Source organism: Acanthisitta chloris, unplaced genomic scaffold (assembly GCF_000695815.1).
Source record: "Acanthisitta chloris isolate BGI_N310 unplaced genomic scaffold, ASM69581v1 scaffold30077, whole genome shotgun sequence".
Taxonomy (NCBI): Eukaryota; Metazoa; Chordata; class Aves; order Passeriformes; family Acanthisittidae; genus Acanthisitta; species Acanthisitta chloris.
Genome location: NW_008682532.1, coordinates 18,780 through 33,032, shown reverse-complemented (window position 1 = coordinate 33,032; position 14,253 = coordinate 18,780). Strand labels below are relative to the sequence as shown.

General features: G+C 50.8%; 1 protein-coding gene across 1 annotated transcript in view; it reads right to left on the bottom strand.

The window, feature by feature from the left end:
* Window positions 1-730: 730 nt before the first annotated feature.
* Window positions 731-14,253, bottom strand: part of LOC103805901 (coagulation factor VIII-like) — a 25,797-nt gene continuing 12,274 nt past the window's right edge. The window contains exons 11-28 of the mRNA XM_009078565.1: window positions 13,375-13,580; window positions 12,933-13,083; window positions 12,578-12,787; window positions 10,152-11,363; window positions 9,726-10,121; window positions 8,762-9,446; window positions 8,296-8,461; window positions 7,275-7,481; window positions 6,458-6,686; window positions 6,188-6,370; window positions 5,870-5,986; window positions 4,570-4,641; window positions 4,192-4,277; window positions 3,570-3,725; window positions 2,609-2,753; window positions 1,616-1,764; window positions 1,117-1,293; window positions 731-886 (exon numbers count right to left, since the gene is read on the bottom strand). Of these exons, the coding sequence (XP_009076813.1) occupies window positions 731-886; window positions 1,117-1,293; window positions 1,616-1,764; window positions 2,609-2,753; window positions 3,570-3,725; window positions 4,192-4,277; window positions 4,570-4,641; window positions 5,870-5,986; window positions 6,188-6,370; window positions 6,458-6,686; window positions 7,275-7,481; window positions 8,296-8,461; window positions 8,762-9,446; window positions 9,726-10,121; window positions 10,152-11,363; window positions 12,578-12,787; window positions 12,933-13,083; window positions 13,375-13,580 (4,703 nt within the window). The remainder of the gene's footprint in view (window positions 887-1,116; window positions 1,294-1,615; window positions 1,765-2,608; window positions 2,754-3,569; window positions 3,726-4,191; window positions 4,278-4,569; window positions 4,642-5,869; window positions 5,987-6,187; window positions 6,371-6,457; window positions 6,687-7,274; window positions 7,482-8,295; window positions 8,462-8,761; window positions 9,447-9,725; window positions 10,122-10,151; window positions 11,364-12,577; window positions 12,788-12,932; window positions 13,084-13,374; window positions 13,581-14,253) is intronic.

Sequence of the window (14,253 nt, the reverse complement as noted above, 5' to 3'; positions counted from 1 at the left end):
TGTCAAGTGGCAGCTCTTGACATAATGTCCATGAGGGACATTGACCAATCAATGTCCCACCAGAGTCCCTGGGAGCCACAGACACCCACAGAATTCCTCCTGTGGCAAACAAGGAGGGCTTGCTCAAGACAGCAACAGAAAGAAGGGTGATGGCACCCAGCCACAGCATCAGGAGCATTATGGGAAGGAGATGAAGGGAAGTGGAGGGCCAAAGCCCAGAGCCCAGTGCTGAGTCAGGTTGAGCAAGTGCCACCTCCCTTGAGCAACCAATCCCCACCGATTGTGAAATGGACACTGGGGCCTGGAGAAGGGCCTTCTCCCCCAGCCCTTATCCTTGCTGCTTCCTTCTCCTCCAGGACTGTGCCTGGGGCATCAGGAGCTTGTGCAAAAGGAAGCTGAGAAGCTCTGGGGCTAATTAGTTACTAGCTGCTGGTAATGCTGACTGAGGCCCCAGGGACTCCAAGGCTGGAGCGGAGGAGAAAGTGCAGGGAGATACTGGAAAATTATGTTTAATTCTTCAGCATTACATCTGAGTATATGGCATCTGGTAGAGGAGAGCAGGAAAATGCAGATAATGAGCCAGCCCCTTTGAAGCTCTGCAGCCCTTCTCTTCCCCAGCATCAGGGGCAGCCAGGGTCCTAGAGGGCTGGCTCCAGCCCTGGTGGGAGTTCAGTGCCTGGTGGGATGTGGGTCCTTGGGCTGGCAGTCCCCATGCCTGGCCCCACAGCCATCAGTACTCCTGCTGAGTGTCACAGCCAAGGAACTCTGTTCGCAGGGCAATGTGATTATGCCACTGGCGTGGGTATATCCTCACGTAGCGGGCAAAGAGTGGAGGCTCCAGGGTATTTGTCACTGTGCTCTCATAGTCTTGGTTTGCCTTGAAAATCTGGAGAGAGAAATATGGGATGCATTTTCATGGTATAGTGACTCCATGACTTGAGGACATTACCAACCCAGACAAACAGCCCCTGGGAATGCTTTAAGGAAGGAAAAATCACAGCCTGGCTCACTGTTCTTGAAAAAAAGGTCATGTGAGCATGTTTGCTGCCAAGTGCGGTGCTTGCTGCCCCAGGGGTGGCTGTGAGCTGCTTCTGGCCATGGAGCAGCTCTGCCTACCTTCTCCTTGCCATCTTGCAGGACTGGGCTCCAGTGCACACCGTTCTGGCTGATGGAGAGAGCAAACTCCTTCACAAACATGTGGGTGAAGAAAGCTTTGGCACCTTGGGTTATGATCGCAGTCACCTTCTTGGTTACTTCAAAGTCCACTTGCAGCCACTCGCTGGGGCTGTTGCTCTGGGAAAGGACAGACTGACTTCAACCCTTCAGCAGCAGTGAGAAAGACACGTTCATTGCAGCTGAAGCCAAGCTGGCCATGCACATAGATAGCCCTGTGCTTCACCTGCCCTACCAGCCATCTGGGTGGAGATGCTGAGTGCTAAATCAGTGTGGCAACTCTCCTGCTTGTGAGTGGGCAGCTTGCATGGTGCATGTGGCTGTACACACTTCCCACACAGCCCTGTCTGGAGAGGTTGCATGAACCCAGCCTGCCTGCTGGGATCCCATCTGCCTGCCCATGCCGCGGGTGCCTGCTTGGGTATCTCCTTGCATGGGCTACCTTTGGTCTCCATGCGTTGATCCTCCCCTGAAGGTTCAGGCGGGCCAGGGAGGGTGACCAGCTGGAGAAGGTGTTGGTGCTGTAGGAGGACGCAGAGATGCGCTGGTCATGGATCCCTCTGTTCTCCATTCCTAGGGGCATGAAGCAGCCTGAGAGAGAGGAGAAATGCTTGTCAGGGTGGAACAGACCAATCATGGAGATGCCTTCTGCCTTCTCACTGCTCCATCTGCCCTTCATGCACTTTCCCTGGTTACAGATTCTCCTGTGCCTCACTGTAGTGTCATGGCCCCTGCACTGCATAGGGTCCCTGTGTGCAGCACAGCTCTGGCCAAACTACACCTGTCACTAGTCCCACCTTCTTCTCTCCCTGGAGGTTTTATCTAGGAGGAATGTGAAGAATTTGTGGCATAAGTAGAACCTGTGTCTAGGGAAAGGACAAGAATACCTGGCAGGGAGACACCCTGCACAGGGTATGATCAGGTGTGCCTGTGCACAGCTGCTTCAGAACCAGCTGGCAGGTTTGAGGCATGGAATGACAGCACAGCTGCTGCTGCTTTTAGCTGCTGCAGTGTCCACCCTGCTGGTGTACAAACTACAAAGAAATGATCCCAGAGCACCAGTTCTCAGGTCACATGTTGAAAGAGTAGACTTGCCTTGAAGTGGCAAGACCAGAGGAAAAGCCAATAGCATCTGTCTCTACTTGTTCCCTGTTCCCCCAGACTGAGGCAGCAGCTCCCCAGTGATCCGCTTAGCTGCTGCTGGAAGTCTTTGGTGCTTTAGGTAAAAGTGATGGTGATAGCTGGCCTCAGGCTCTCCCTCTGGTATTGCTGTCTCTAGGATCATACTGTTCCCCCAACACCTTAATGCCACCTCCAACCTCTTCCTTCCCTCTCCACAACTGTCTGTGAGTCGTGAAACACATGGAGCTGGCACTCAGCACCCCACTAGATCAGACCCCAGCTCAGGTGCTTGGTATCTGGAGGTGTGACATACTGTTAAGATCACAGCCGATGAGCTCCATGCGCAGTGCGGTCCGGATGCTGTAGTGAGTGGGGTTAATGCGGATGTAACGGGCTATGATTGGAGGGTTGAAGTGATTTTCTTTCACTCCGCTTGCATCCACATTTGCAAAGAACAGCTGCAGGGAAAGCGAGGAGAAGGATTGTTGTACCAGTGGGAAGAGAGCTAGACAGGATAAGGATTACTAGGGAGAACAACATTCCTGTCTGGCACTTCTGTATTTTATCACCGTCCTTACAAGAAATGGCAGCTCAGGGAAATTATTTGAGCTGTGACTCAGATCACATACATGTGAGTGGGACAAATCAGGGTGAACCACTGAGAAAGAAGAGGAGAAGGATAAACCTAGAGACTATGCAAATGAACTTGGTTTTATATTTTCATCAAACCAGGGGGAGAAAAAGAAGGAAAAAAAGTCAGTCCTGAAACTTTTGATCCTGAAAAAGGTTTTGGTCACAGATGGTGTACACAATGGAGGTTTTTCTGGATACACTTCTTCTCCCAGTGGAATGATCAGCTTATGCATATTTAGGTTGTGGTATTTTAGTAATGACTATAGATTCTCCAAATCACCTGCCACCGCACAACGTTTTTAGAAAGCCAGATTTGCCTTTGGGGTCAAAAAAGATATTCAGGCAGAATTTTATGCCTAGATCTAAGTAACATGCAACATAACATTAGGTGGTGGATCTCACAGCCACCTGGAATTGTGGAAAGAGATAGCTCAGACAATTTAAAATGAGACAGATGGACATGGACAGCAAGTTCCTTGCAGACCTGTGATTCAATCACCCTGGCACTGAGTACTCTCAGTTCCTGCCCTAGTCTCAGGGACTCAGTAGATCTCTGCCTTATGTACAGAGCTCCCTCATCCTTATCACCCCAAGAGATCCCGTTCTAGGAAGACATTCTCCTCAAGACCTGTTCACCTTACCATCTGGGTGCTGGTGGCATTTCCCTTATATTTCTTCCACCTTTGCCCATCAAGGCTATAGAAGACAACAAACTGGGAGATGTAGAAGCTGGAGAACTTTTGTCGGGCCCCTTGGGTTTTTATGCCGTGAATAATCATGAGATGCAAAAGGTCCACCTGAGAATGAAAGTTAGGGATTCACTTTTGGTGGAAAACCCAAGACAAGTTCAGGCAATGTGCTGTAAACCCATGAACTGGCTTCCTCATGACATAACTGAGCACTGGTTGTGAAACTAATTGAAACAGTCCTTCATAAGGGCAACAGCAGGGAGAGGGCAGGGGAGAGCTGTTTGGAGAGGTGAGCTGTTCTCACTTGGTATTTGGGGGATTTTTGCACAATCCAATGCTGCAGCTGGACCATCAAGTGATTCTTCTGCTGCACTGAGGATGGATATGGGGGGTCAGGCCAGCAGCAACCACAACCAGACCAACTGCCATTAGGATCTCAGTGCTCCCCACCCAGAAGGAGTGGGATATAGCAGGATGTAGCTGGGGAGGTGCTGGCCATCCTTATGTCCATGCACAGTGCATCAGCCATGAGCATGACCTTGCAATAAACCTCCAGACACAGGGCTTCTCTTACCTGGATCCAGGCACTGCTGCCGTCGGTGCTCCAAGCATTGATGGAGCCAGTGTTATCCAGCCTAGCCAGGTAAGGAGCCCACTGCCCTGCAAGGAAAGAGCACAAATACAAGGATGCTGCTGGCCCTTGGAGCTGCCAAGTCCATCCACAGGATTGGGCCTGAGGATCACCCTAGAGTCTAGTAGCCACATACAGGGTGGCAGAGCACTGACACAATGTGCCAGACATGTGGAAAGGCACCTCCAGGTCCTTAGTGGGATGCTGACATGGGCATCAGTGGAGGAAGGACTCTACCTTGGGCAGGCAAGCACATGGGTTATGTTGGCTGAAGCTGCCCTGACCTCACCTGCCTTCCCTGCAGTGACAACACCTACTTACCATACTGCCCCGACGCTGTGATCTGGGAGTCTGCAATGTGGCCTGAAGCCAGACCAAGGGCGTTCCGACAGTCTGCAGCAAACCGGGGAGGGTGAAAAACAGAGAGCTGATTAGATAACATGGGTTTTGAGGGAAAAGCCTCGGCTGGGCAGCAGCCTCCAGGCTCAGAGAGGTTGTCTCAAGCCTCCAGGAGCCCCCAGGCTTGTTTGTCTCACACCAATGGATAGGTTTCAGATGCCTCCACATCCATCCCTGAATTTTAGGGCTGTTGGAAGCTCTTGCTCCCAATCCCCAAGTCAGCAGCAGAGAGTCCCCAGCATCAGCCACAGCAGCCTCTTGCCAAACTCCTGTCCCTGAGACCATGACCTCTCATTCTCATGTCCTGATGTCCCAGCAGTGCTGACAAGTGTCTCTTCCTTATACCCATGTCTTGCTCCTGAACCTTTTTGTTGCTAGGCAGCATCTTTTAAAAACAAATATCACATTGCTGAAGGAAAGTCTACCTGACACCTCTGTCTCTCTGTGTCTCTCTTCTGGTCTGCTGAGCACAGAGCTGTTTGTCTCTTATAATAACCATTATTATTAGTGACTTGTCACATTTCGGCATCTCCACTGTGTGTCAAATGCTTCTGGGGAAAATGGGAATTTGAAATCTTAAGCAGATTTTTAACTTATGGCAACGTTTTCTGGCTGACATTTAATACTCCTTTAGAAACAGGAGAGAGCCTGTAACTGTGGGATAAAATACTACTCTCATGTACTACTTCCCCCCGCGCTTACTTATGGTAAGTTAGAAATGTGTTGTTCTGGGGTGGAATTAGAGGTTTCCTGTGGATTTTGCAGTTGCTTTTGGGGCTGTTTCTATCAGAGCAGCCTGTAGTCAGGCAGTGTCACTTGCTGCCTCCTGTCATCACTCTGTGCCTCGGTTTACCTGCTGAAATATGGTTAGGCAGCTGGGCACTGTACCTCACTGACAGTATGGGCAGGCACCAGCCTATGTATGCACTTGCTTGGGTAAATGCATTTTATGGGAGGTCCAGGGACCCTCAGATTTGGAAAACAAGAGTAAATATTTGCAGGCCAATGAAGCTGTTCTCCCAGCCTTCACCCCAACTGTGTTTCTGAATCTGTGCTCTCTGCTAGGCTGTGCAGGGTGGTGAGGACTGAAGTTGTGACTTTCTCTCAGAGTGAAAACCCAGAAGATCCCACTTGGGTGACCCGTGGAGAAACACTGAGCAATCTGGAGGAGGGAGCTCAAATACAAGCTGGCCACAGCTCTGGCAGCAAATGGGTCACTCACTCAGATCATACACGAGGAAAAGGGCACTCATCCCAGCTTGCTGGTGCTCTCCCACTTTGCACTCTACCCGCCAGATCCCAGGATGTGAGGGCGACATCTCCACTGTTCCAAAGACACCTGGCCAGAAATGAAGAGCAGAGCAGAGGGGAATTACTGACTGTAATGGGATGCCACAATGGAAACACAGAGCCAGACTCTTCCAGATCCATTCCCCCTCCTTGATAATGCACCGCCCTGCCCCAGGCTTGACACTTCCTATGGGCACAGACATGCAGCCCTGGCAGATGGGGTGTGTGTAGTGCCTGCAAGGCATCTCACCAGGATAAAGGTTGTAGACTCCCATGCGATACTCCTGGCTAGTCCTGACGCTCAACAGCTGCCCATGAAAGTGGACAGAGTGGATATCCTCAGTGCTGCCCATGTTCAGGAGGTGCCATCGGACCCGTTGCTGCTGAGCCATCACCAGCCCAGGCAGTGTGTCACTCACATAGCCGTTGATGGCTGAGAAAGGCAGTGGTTAGGAGTGGCTCAAGGCTCCAGGGTTTTTCCATCGCAATACTGTGGGATGGAAAGGGCAAGGATCCTCACCGTGGAAGGAATGGTTTCTCTTAAAGTCAGGGTTGTCCTGCTGGATACGGCAGGGATGACGGCAGTTCTTCTCCACATTCTCGGGGAAGTACCAGCTTTTGGTCTCATCAAAGATGGTGAAGAGCAAGGAGAACTCCTGCACAGCCAGCTGCCGCCTTAAGACAGAGTGCAGCACCCGAGGGCGGCAGATGATCAGTGGCCCAATGAGGCCTGAGTGCAGGTCCTTCTCCTGCCAGGGAGCCAGGAAACAAGAGTTTGCCTCAGAGTGGGAGGCAGCACTGATGTCAGCAAGAGGCACAGCAGAGAGGAAAGTGGTGAACCTGTCTGCATTCCTGGCCTGGCTCCCACTCCTGCTCAGGACATGGCCAGTGCAGGGTGGGAAGGACATGTTGGGTTCACTGGGGCATCCCCGCTCTGTCCTTAGCTTGGAAAGGTTGTGCAGCAAGTGTTTGCCTGTGCCTTCAAGAGATGTGGTGTGTGTCTGTCTGTCCAAATGTACAACAGTCCCTTTTGCACTAACATTGGACCCAGGGGGCAAATCCAAGCAGATTTGACAGAGGGGTAAGGAACTGCAGAATGCTAGTTCCCTACAAATCTCATAAGCTGGTACAACTGGGGAAAGGGAAATTCAGAGAAGATAAAAGAATGGAAAGTACCAACAAGCATTTATCACTGTATTAGACACCTGAACAACTACACAGCCACGGGCTGCTTTCAGCACAACACCACAGGAAACATCTCGATCTCACAGCCAGGACCCACGCATGCTGCCCATCTCTCCTCCCTGGGATGCTCCATGGAGCAGCCTCACACCTACCAGGTCCACGTTGGAGAAGTAAGCCCTGGCCTTGCAGTCAAACTCCTGCTTGGTGGGTGCCATCTGGGGCAGGACTTCCCAGGAGTACTTCCGGACCTCACCAGGCTGCACCACCCCACCCTGCTGCGTTGTGCCCTGCATCTCCTCATAGGCTGTCAGTGTGGAGTGGAAGGAGAAGGGCCGTGAGGCCAAGTTCTTGAATGTAACCTGCACCAGAGGGAAGGCAAAGCAAAGGGAGTGTGGGAAGAGGTTAGGTGCAGTGCTGAGAGAACCCTGGACCCTGGGAGTGGATCCAGCCAGCTGGTGGGAAGGAGGCAGATCCCCAGCTGGTGCCCATGTAGTGGCCAACCCCTGCTGAAACACAAGTTGTGCCTGTGCAGTATAATCCACAATGGAAACCACACCCTGGTCATGTCAGTAGGATGAAGCTCTCTCCCTGCTCAATGCGAGCAATGTCAGCCATGCTACTGTCTCTGGAGACCAAAGGTGCTGAATACATCCTGATGAGGATTTCTGTGAAAACTGAGCAACTTCTCCAGGCATATAAGTCCTGAGCCCAGGGAAGAGCCTTTCACCTCTTTCTTAGGTGGGTATTGAAGGATGTTTGGTGGTGCAGGAAGCCCAAGCCTGCCCTCACATAGAGCACCTGAAAAAGCTGTACTGGGCCTGCTTAGCTCATTACCCTTTTTGCAATCTCTTCACCCTAAAGAGTCCCCATGGAGCCCAGGAGCTAATTAGGCTCTGCTACTGCAAGGGTAGGGCCATCTCAGGTCCAGGACTTTGCATCTGAACACTGTGAGGTTTCTGCTGGCCCATTTCTCCAGCCACTGAGGTCCCTCTGAATGGTGGCTTTCCCTTTCTGCTCTGGTGCCATCCATGTGCCAACAGGGCAGCTCCTGCCCCCGAATCCTGAAGGTTAACCCACGGGCATTGCAGGCCTACCTCAGCACTCCCTCTGGCTGAGCTCAGACAGCAATGGGGGGATTTCTGGTTTTATAGGAAATGGCGACTTTAAATTTACCATGATGACATCTCCAACTTCTGCCCTGATGTATGGCCCGAGGATGCCCAGGTGTTCGTCCAGCTCTCCCCGCATCTGCGGTAGCGTGAAAGACTCATCCATGTACTCTCGGAAAACCACCTTTCGGTACTGCCAGGATCGCTTCCTCCTGCTGCTCCAGGGAGTCCTGCCGGGGAGAGGGCAGCTAAGTCAGTCAGGTGATGCTGTCCCATAGTGAGGACAGCCATGACAAAGCTGCAGAGCGGGGGTGATACAGAGCCAGAGCATCCCTGCAAGGGAGCTCAAGGTTTCTGGAGTTATAAAACCCCCCAGGTGGAGAGAAGGTGCTGGGAGTATCTTTTCCTGGGCTGCTTGGCTGGGTTGTACTGATACAGATCTGTGATCCTGCCTGCCAGGACATGCCAACTCATGCATCAAGCCATGCCATGCAGTGCAGGAGGAATACATGAGGGACAATCACACTTACGTGGCTTTTAGGAAGTGCTGGGGTCTCTGATTTCCATAATCCCATATCACCTCCACTGCTGCAATGAAATATTGCCGTACCTCCCCCTGGAAGGAACGTGGGTCATGCTCCTCTTCCCCATAGATGTCAAAGTCCTTCATGGTCTGCTCTGTGTCACTGTCCTCATACTCATCATAGTCTGGCTTGGCAGCCTTTGGCCTCGAGAGGCTGGAATGGGTCCTGTTGTTCATAGCTGGTTCCTCCCTATGTCTTGGTGCATGGTTCCTCTCCCCAGCTGTGCTGTTGCTTTCTCCATCCTCCTTGGGCTCTCCTATGCCCTGACCTTCTCTGATGGCTGGTCTCGTAGGCATTTCTTCTGGGCTTTGCCCAGGCAGTCTCTCAGGCATGTAGTCCTCTGTGGTATTTGCCTTGAGCTGGGGAGGCTGAGGACTGAACTGACCCAGCTGCTCCAGGGAGTTTGTCTCCTCTTCCATCTGACTTCTCCCCCCATCTTGCTGGCTTCCAGCAGCCCCCCAGACCACATCTCTGCCTGGCTGCACCTCAGCTAAAGCTGGGCTCTGCAAGCGCCTGCTGTGTGCCGCTGCCCCCAGGGAGACTGGGTCCCAGTTTGAGGCCACGTCTGCAGCCTCAGCAGCAACCTGCATTTCTGAGCTTCTTGCTGCCATTGCTGCCTCGGTCCCTGGTGCTCCTTGTATGGGGAAGGAGCGTCTGCTGCGCTGGCCCACCTCACTGCTGCTCTGTACATCCCCATCTGTGCTTGGCCTTGCCTCAGGATACATCTCATCAGCCTGTAGAGCATCCATGCTTGGGTGTAGTCTCCTCTCAGCCGTGTTGGATTTTTTTTCCAGGCTCTGCCGGGCCACCATCACCTCAGGCAAGGTGTCGCTTGATATCAGGGACCTCTTTTTGAAGCGAGTGCTGCAAAAAGGGGAATGAGGTCCACACACCTTTGGAGCTTTCTTACTCACTGCTGTCTCAGGGGTCTGGCTGGCCAGATCCCGCTCTATTCTCCTACCATCAGAGAGGGGCTTCCTGCTGCTGGGCCAGCTGGTGTTAGAAAGACCCAGACCATGCACCAAGTCTCTGCTCTGCAGTGACTTGGCTTGTTGAGGTCCCCAGTCAGGGCCACTCATGTTTCTGTGTCTCAGAAACTGCTCAGGGCTCTTTAAGATAGCATTTGGGAATGACCTTGTGTCATTGACCACAACATTTGATTCAGAAGAGGCAATACGGTCCAGCTCCAATAATTCCTTAGCGGCTGTAGCATCCTGAAACACGTCCTCCAAGATTACTTCATCCCTCTCTTCTGTGGTTATATAGCTGGAAGGCTCAAGGTCATTGGTGTGTGCAAAGGTAGCATCTAGAAGGTTTGTGACTTTAGCAAGTTCACTGGCTTGGTGTTCTGCACCACTTTTTACAGGCAAAGAGTTACTCTCATCTGTGTAGGTTTTGCCTTGTACAGGTTTGCTGGGTCCTAGGTCTAAGAAAGAAACATTTTTCTCTTCAAAAGGTTCATAGAAGTCTTGTGAAACAACTTTTTGAGGTCTTTCTTCCAGCCTAGCATCTAGTTCATTTGGTGAATAATTGCTTTCTATGGCTTGATTGTGAACCACAGCATGAGAACTCTTGTTATCTCCTGTCTCATCTGAAGGTGCAGAAAGATTCAGTGTGGAGGAAGACTTACGATCAATACTTAAGGACGGTTCTGTATTGATTGTCTCCTCTGAGTCATATAGATTAAAGGATATTTTATCAGCCCCTTTCAGCAGCTTGTCCTCAGAACCCTGTGAAGACATGTCTTGGAGTCCCAGATTGTGCTCCAGGTCATTCAGGTGAAATGAGCTCCTGTTCTCTTGAAGAGGAGCTTTCCTAGCAGCATAAGCAATTGAGTGCCACAAGCTTGTTCCATGAGTAGTTGTCATTTGAGGCTCTGCTTCCAGGATCTCTGTCATATCACCAGGCTGGACCATTGCCCCTTTTACTGGATCCTGCCCCTCTGAGATTTTTGTCACCTTCCTTCCTGCCAGAGCATCTTTTGGAGTTGGTGTGGCTTGTTGAAGCCATTGTTGACCTTCTTCTGAGCTCACAGTACCATGGACCCTGACACTCACCATGTGTTCTTCAGGTGGGAGAGCTCCAAACCCTTCATCCTGGTTCATGATTTTTGACAATTCTTCTTCATCTTCAAGGAAGTTTTCATAGGACACTGGGTCATAGTTTGTCTCTGGTGGAGAAGACATGGAAATATCAGGAGGATTTGGCATTGTTCCTAAAAATGTTGATGTGCCATTGGAGGAGGGATCCGAAATCCTGTCACTGCTCTGGAGGGCCCCCTGTCTGGGTTCTGTCAAGCACAATCTTGTCTTCTCTGTCTCATTTCTGGAAGACGTGATGTTGTTCAGTTGCTCATTCACACATGGCTTGCCCCAATTCTTTCTTTTAGAGAAGCTCCTGGGTTGTAAATCAAAGGCCTCCTCTTCCTCCTCATCAGAATACACATAATCTTCTCCATCAGTGTCATGCTGGCACTGCAAGACTGTGAATTTGGCATGCATCCCTCGGTCTCTGAAATCAGAATTCAGACAGCCCAGTGTCCAGACACCTGTCTCGAGAGGACAAGAGGACACCATCAGCCCAACACAGTGGGAAATCAGAAGAGCTGCCACCCCCATGCTAGTGCAACCTGTATTTTCAGGCAGCCTCTGGTTTATGGTAGTGATTTCCTGTTTTCAGAGAGCCTGGAGTATCTTAGAGCTGGACTCACTGGGTTGCTGGCAACATCAGAGCCAGTCCTGACAAGCACCATCAGCAGAGCTTGGTGACCTACACACACCTGTGAGGCACAGGTATAGCATGGTGAGAACAGGTAATGCACTGAGAACCCACAGAGCCTCCAGCAGCAGCAATCACCATAATCCACCCCTAAGTCTTTCTGGTGCTGTTAAATACACCTCTGTCCCAAACACAGCCATCACACCTCTCCCACTGAAGGAGAAAGAACTGACAGGCTGCATCTTGCTCACATCCCTAGCCAATGTGTTTGCTCTTTGCAGCAAGCAGGCACCCAGAGTGGGTGAGGCATGTGATAACTGGGCTCTGACGCTGGGGAGAGCTGTCACCTGCTGCTGGCTGAGCTGCTGGTCTGCTTTCAGAGCAGCAGGCAAAAATCAAAGCTCAAACGGATGCAATGCTTGGCTGGGTTTTAGAAAGCTTCCTGGGGTATGTAGAAACCCTGAGTGCTCAGGGTGCAGTGCTCATGACCATCATATCAGTGTTTGCAATCTCATGGCAAGTCCTGTGCTTCCTCTGTGAGTGAGGAAATTGTTGACCGCACCACTTTTGCAAACATTAAGGAAAAAATGCTGGGGTGGGGGGAACATAACTGAACTCTGAAGCAAATCTTTTCTAGGGCTTCTCTGTGGCTCAAATTTCTGCCCTTGCAAAGGTGTTACTATAAATGCCATGACCAGCAGCTGAACCCACAGCAGGGACAGCACTCCCACTCCCCTTGACCTCCAAGATTGGAGCCAAGGGTGCAAATGTCCACCAGGCTCACCTTACTGCAGCCAGCTTACTGACTGGGCAGCATGTGTGGCCTTAACACACCCTAGTAATGAAGTAAAATACAGTAATTTATTTGATTTAAGCTTTGGAAAGATTTGATAATTGCCTCTCAGCTGTTCCAGTAGGTTGTGCATCCCTTTGCTCTCAGAGCTGTCAAAATGAAATTGGTTAGCAGAGAACTGGCTGGAGGTGGTCATTGATCTCTGCTCTCATGCTGAGCCCATGGTTTATAGAACAGCCCATGTTACTAACCTGGCTTTTCCAAACTCATGAAGACGGTTTCTCCAGAAAATGGGAACAGGGTAAGCACATCCTCAAAGACCATGTTGCGCTTGAACGTGTTTCCAGAGAAGAAGATGGAGAGGAAATCTGTTTGGGCTCCAACACTCAGGACATACCAGTACACAACATCATGCAGGCAGAGTTTTGGTTGGAGGTTGTGAAACACAAAGCCATTAATAGCTGGAAGAGGGCAGGGGTGAGACACTTCATCAGGACCTGATTCCCCCCATTGCTGAGCTGCTGCGTGTCCCCTGCTCGTTCCCTGGCGCAGGGATGAGCCTGTGCCTGCTGGGGCTTTGCAGGGAGCACCTGTCCAAATACTCACTGTGCATCACATTGGAGGCATAAAACTGGGGGTCCTGGGTGTCCACATGGGCTGCATCAGAGCAGAACCTCCTAATGTTCTCCTCCAGGTACCAGCTGTGATTCTCGTCAAAGACTGAAAACAGCACCAACTTTGTCTTGTCTGACATTATCTAGAAGGGAGGTGGAAGCAATTATTCCTGGTCTGATCAGAGCACCTCCAGGACCCAGTGTTGCTTTCAGGTCTGGGTGCATGGGGAACAGATTACCACTATTTCACAGGAGTTAGGGTCCAGGTGTGAAGAAAAGGGAGCATGAAAGGGAGGATGGAGAAGGCAGAGGCATTAGGACTGATGATAGGTTTGAAGAGAACAGGGAAATCTTGGTTTTGCTTAAGTATTTCACCCACCACAGTTATTTCAGCATTTCAGCCTAGCATTTGAGGCAACAAAGGAAAGACCCACCTGATTTCCCCTCTGATCCATGGACTTCTGAAAGCAGATCAGGAGGGGCCCAATCAGACCTGAGGCTGTGTCTCGGACTGGGTCGATGGAGCTGTAGTAGAAACGGGTGAGGCAGCGAGGATCTGCCTGCGTTGGCCCATCCTCAGGGGTGAGCTTCCAGCTGTAGGTGAATGACTGGCCAGGGAGGATAGGAATGTCCTTCACATCTTTAACGGGAAACATACAACCCAAGAGCACACCAGTTAAGTCTGGGTTGCTCCTGCAAGGAGTGATCTCACTTTTTAAAAGAGGTCAGAAAGGTTTCCTGACCACACAAATTGCATAGAGAAAACTGTACTCAAGTCATGCCAGCTCCAGGATGGCACACTGGCTGCTATCGTTTACTTGCATAGATGGAAACTTGATCTGGACAAAAGGAACTCTTGGGACCAGGTGGTTATGGAGAGGCATATGCCTAATTTTGCAAACGCCTGAAACTCCTACAAACTGGAAAATATGCTCAGTCTCAGATGTGTCTGGGCTCTGGGCTGTCTAGAGAAGCATGCAGGTGAAGGTACAGAGCTGGGCAGGGCTGAAATGAGTGAAAAGCAAAGCAAGGAAAAATAGATTTTTAAGCAAATACAGCTGGACCATGAGAAAAGCAAGGAGGAGATCTGGAAGGAACAAAAGGAAAACTCACCTACAAACTGGAAAATATGCTCAGTCTCAGATGTGTCTGGGCTCTGGGCTGTCTAGAGAAGCATGCAGGTGAAGGTACAGAGCTGGGCAGGGCTGAAATGAGTGAAAAGCAAAGCAAGGAAAAATAGATTTTTAAGCAAATACAGCTGGACCATGAGAAAAGCAAGGAGGAGATCTGGAAGGAACAAAAGGAAAACTCAA